At 33.8% G+C, this 4519-nt stretch overlaps 1 protein-coding gene across 1 annotated transcript in view; it reads left to right on the forward strand.

Moving 5' to 3' along the window:
- Positions 1-3015, forward strand: part of LOC110020107 (ATP-dependent zinc metalloprotease FTSH, chloroplastic-like) — a 5031-nt gene extending 2016 nt beyond the window's left edge. The window contains exons 2-5 of the mRNA XM_020718088.1: positions 766-1012; positions 1274-1457; positions 1566-1737; positions 2589-3015. Of these exons, the coding sequence (XP_020573747.1) occupies positions 766-1012; positions 1274-1457; positions 1566-1737; positions 2589-2810 (825 nt within the window). The 3' untranslated portion in view covers positions 2811-3015. The remainder of the gene's footprint in view (positions 1-765; positions 1013-1273; positions 1458-1565; positions 1738-2588) is intronic.
- The last annotated feature ends 1504 nt before the right edge of the window (positions 3016-4519 follow it).

The following is a 4519-nucleotide window of genomic DNA, read 5'->3' on the forward strand; positions in this document are numbered from 1 at the left end:
AGAGTGTTTCTCTTTTAACAATGTGATGGAACTCTAAAATTGTAGCTGTTAAGTTAAAAAGGTTGATATGCCTCCCTAAAATAGAGACATTTTTTTCAGCTTTCATTTTGTCATTCTGGATATGATGTGGAGCTATTGATTCAGATAAGGTAGTTATTTTCTTAAAATGTCAAATGGGGGCTAACTACTTTCAGTATTTATTTAAAAAAACAAATTATGCACTTCTTCTGTCCAATTTATACTCATTTCAAATAGCTTTTTCTTGGAAAAATAGAGCATAATTTCCTGAAGGAAATGATTTCATCGGTGTGCCTTGAGCTGCAGTTAACATGAAATTGTGAAGTGTCTTCAATCATTTTATACTGTTGAATATCTGTTGATACAAATCGTCATGTGATTGTTTAGCTAGGTGAGAGTATCTGAAGTTGTATTCAATTGTTAAAGGGATGGAAATTGCATTGTGCTTCTAAGTTGAAAGAGAAACTAAGTATTACTGATTATCTTTTAAGTTGTGCTTAAAACTTTGCCCTTGCCCAATACTAACCTTAACAAGCCAGGAATAGAACAATGTGCACCTACTCGTACTAAAGAAGGAGCCCCAATAGTTCATGTTAGGGCCGCAATAGGCCATGTTCACGACTCAAATCAAAATTGACATAAATATTGAAATATTTGCAGGTTTGAGGTGAAAATAACGAATATAAGCTTCTTCATTGTCAGTGTGGCATCAGCTATCAAATGATACTGAGTTGACTAATTCTGCAGGTGCACTCAAGAGGTAAAGCTCTCGCAAAAGATGTGGACTTTGAGAAAATTGCTAGAAGAACACCTGGTTTCACAGGAGCAGACTTGCAGAACCTAATGAACGAAGCAGCCATCCTTGCAGCCAGGCGTGATCTCAAAGAAATTAGCAAAGATGAGATATCTGATGCACTTGAAAGAATAATAGCTGGACCTGAGAAGAAGAATGCCGTTGTTTCGGATGAAAAGAAGAAACTTGTTGCATATCATGGTACAATGTCCTGTTTTACTTTTAAAAACTTTTATTTTTTTTACATATCTAACACCTAAACTTTACATATTACATTTATACCAGCCAAATCTTTCCTATCACATAAAATACCAGTATTTTAAATTAAAAAAAGTGAAATACATCTTTTCATGCGTAGGTAAGGTGGCATATATGTAAAAGTTGAAGTTCAGGTGTTAGATACATAAATGCATAAGAATTAAGTGTTATATATGTAAATCTTCCCCTTTTTTTTCTGTACAGAAGCCGGACATGCACTTGTTGGTGCACTCATGCCAGAGTATGATCCGGTCGCTAAGATCTCCATCATTCCCAGAGGTCAAGCTGGCGGGCTTACTTTCTTCGCTCCAAGTGAAGAGAGGCTTGAGTCTGGACTTTACAGCAGGAGCTACCTGGAAAATCAGATGGCTGTTGCTCTTGGTGGAAGGTGCGCTTGTATGATGAAGTGATAGTTCGCTTGTATAATGAAGTGATGTTCTTTTTCTTCTCATGTCACTGGCTCTGGCATTGATTGCTCGCATGGCTGTTCTTGCAGGGTAGCTGAGGAGGTGATCTTTGGGCCAGATAACGTTACCACGGGAGCATCAAATGATTTCATGCAGGTTTCACGTGTGGCGAGGCAGATGGTGGAGAGATTTGGATTCAGCAAAAAGATTGGTCAAGTAGCTATTGGCGGTCCTGGCGGTAATCCATTCCTTGGTCAGCAGGTAATGTTGATCATTATTTTGATTTAGAATCCAAAAACATACTTAAGGTTTAACGTATCTTGTAGGAGAAAACCAAAATGTTTGCAAGCTTTATAAAGTCTGGAACTTATCTTCAATCTATTCTAAATGCTTAGCTTTTCTAAAGGTTTATTTAGGTTCACTTTTGTTTTTTAAGTATTATTTTTATTTTTTTTAAAATATTTATTTATTGCATTTTCTTTATGTTTTAATTTTTTATTTCTAAAAAATAATCAGAACATTTAAAAACTATTTTGTGTGTTTTTAATAACAACTAAACATGCTGTATCATACTAAACTTGTTTTGTTTTAACTCAAAATGTTAACAAAAATAAAAAAAACAAAAATCAAAAGTAATCCCAAACAGACCGTACAATTAATACCAATTTGACAGCTAGAGTGCAATGGACGAGAAAAAATGATTTAACAAGCCAAGCCACAAAAGTGATGATGATGATGTTGGTGCTGGATTTATAACTATGATTTGTTTCATTCTGTTGGGCATGTACAATGAAGTGTAGAAGTAGAGCCAATAAGATGGGTAGTAAAAAATACGAATGGAGTGTGAAGAGAAAGGAGGCCTATGATAACATAAATACAAGTTTTGCTAAGAATTTTTCTCTAAAATATATTTAAATCGTAATCTGCATATTGGAGGAATTCATGGATGATAAGAACTATATAGCCAACCCAAATATTTTTGACAATGGTGATGATTCAGTGACGACATATTGAGGCATATTCTCATCTGCTTTGGTAGGAAACAAAAAATGTTGCCTAAAATTTTCCATTTTGATCTCTATTTTTCTTTTTTTGGCACTTTGGATCAATAGATGTCAACCCAGAAGGACTATTCCATGGCGACAGCTGATGTTGTCGACGCAGAGGTGAGGGAGCTGGTAGAGAAATCTTATTCGAGAGCAAAGCAAATCATCACAACCCATATTGATATTCTTCATAAACTTGCACAACTTCTCATCGAAAAGGAAACTGTGGATGGAGAGGAGTTCATGAGCCTGTTCATTGATGGCAAGGCTGAATTGTATGTTGCCTGAGTATACTAAATTCAAGATGAATCATTTGTCTGCACCAAATGATTTTGTACAAGAAAAAGGACAGATGTTTTGAAGTGTCATGTTATAGTTGAAGGGTTTTGTTAATAGTTAAAATATTTCTTATGGCTTCTTGAGATCACTTGAGGTATAATGCATTATGTTGACAACTTTAAATACCTGCACATTAAATATAGTTTGAGCTGCAGTCTTTTCTGTCAGTCTTTTTCCTTTTTTTTCATTTTGGCCCCTCATTTATGCGAAAAATTTAAATTTTTTCCCCTACAAATTCTTTATATTGTACAACACTAAATCTTACTGCACTTTGAATCCCCAATGTTGCACTTTTTCCATACAGCTTAAAAAATTGATATTGGCTATAGGAATCATTTTTTAATTTTTTTTTTATTAGTTTGAACTTATTAGATGTATTGAAATTGAAATTTGATTTCTATTAAGTTCTTAGACCAACAGTTTTTCTTTGGTTTGAAAAAATGTTTGTACAATGTGTATAATAAAGGCGTCGAGGTTTAGTGTATGATAAAGAACCCTTGAATCTTGAATTAGCTTCTTGAGAGACTCTTGTTCAGCATTCTGCATATTAGAAGTGAATTTCATTTTACATTTTGGTGCAATGTGAGTTGTAGTTTGTATCTGCAGCCATGTATTTTTGGAATCCTGCACTTTAAAATTGAAAATGAAGATTTGATATTGTTTGAGAAATTAGGTGATTGCTTGTGAGCTCTTAATGCTAGTGTTTTTTGGGTACGTAAATCATTGTTCACAAGTTCCCTTCAGTCCTGTTCTACTGGCTTTAGCCCTTCTGTGTCTGACATCTTCTCCCTTCTCTACATCCCCTTCCTTTTCTTCAGACAAGCTATCACTTTTAAGATTTCTCTGCACTTCCTTTCTATCATTGTTTCAATTTACACAAAATTTGCAACTTCTGCTGCTAATAAAATTGACCAACATGGAGAGCATGAAAGTAGAATCATGTTAGCTTTCTAATGATACCAATAGTATATAATTTGAATAACCCATGAGTTACACAGAATTTAGTGACGAGATCGAACCAACCTTAAAATTGCATTTCAATCCGATTGACAATATGAATGATGTATCTTTTAACTTTACAGAAAATCTACTTCTAACTTTTTTTTTTACTTTTTTGAAAATCTTCTTTTGCACCATTTAATGTAAAAACCGCATTAGTCCTCATCACATTTAGCTTCTTAGGTGACAAATAATATCATGATTCAGTTTGATCTTGCCATCATAAATGGAGAAGAAGTATTTTTACTTCTCTCAGAACATTTTCAGTAGCTGACTTATATATCTCAGTTTTTTCATCCTTAATAGTAAGTCTAAATTATATAATTCATAAAAATATAGTAACTTTTATCTTTTACGTTGTCTATTGCCCTCTTTAACAGACTTCTAACTTCTTTTTTGTTTTTACAAACTTAACATATTTAACATTTACACATTACAATATATTTATTTTGTGAAGAACTTGTTACATCACATCACACCACACCACTGCTGAATCTTCTAAATAATGGAACTCACATTGTATATGGTTTCCTGAAGTAAATAAATGCTGGAGCATACATTCGATGACATATGATGCGTTATCATCAAAAGACGTATATATAGATATGTAGATCTCGTTGTTCGCGAACAGCTCGTGTTCGGCTCGTTAAGAAGCTCGT

The sequence above is a fragment of the Phalaenopsis equestris genome, unplaced genomic scaffold, assembly GCF_001263595.1.
Source record: "Phalaenopsis equestris unplaced genomic scaffold, ASM126359v1 Scaffold000091, whole genome shotgun sequence".
NCBI lineage: Eukaryota > Viridiplantae > Streptophyta > Magnoliopsida > Asparagales > Orchidaceae > Phalaenopsis > Phalaenopsis equestris.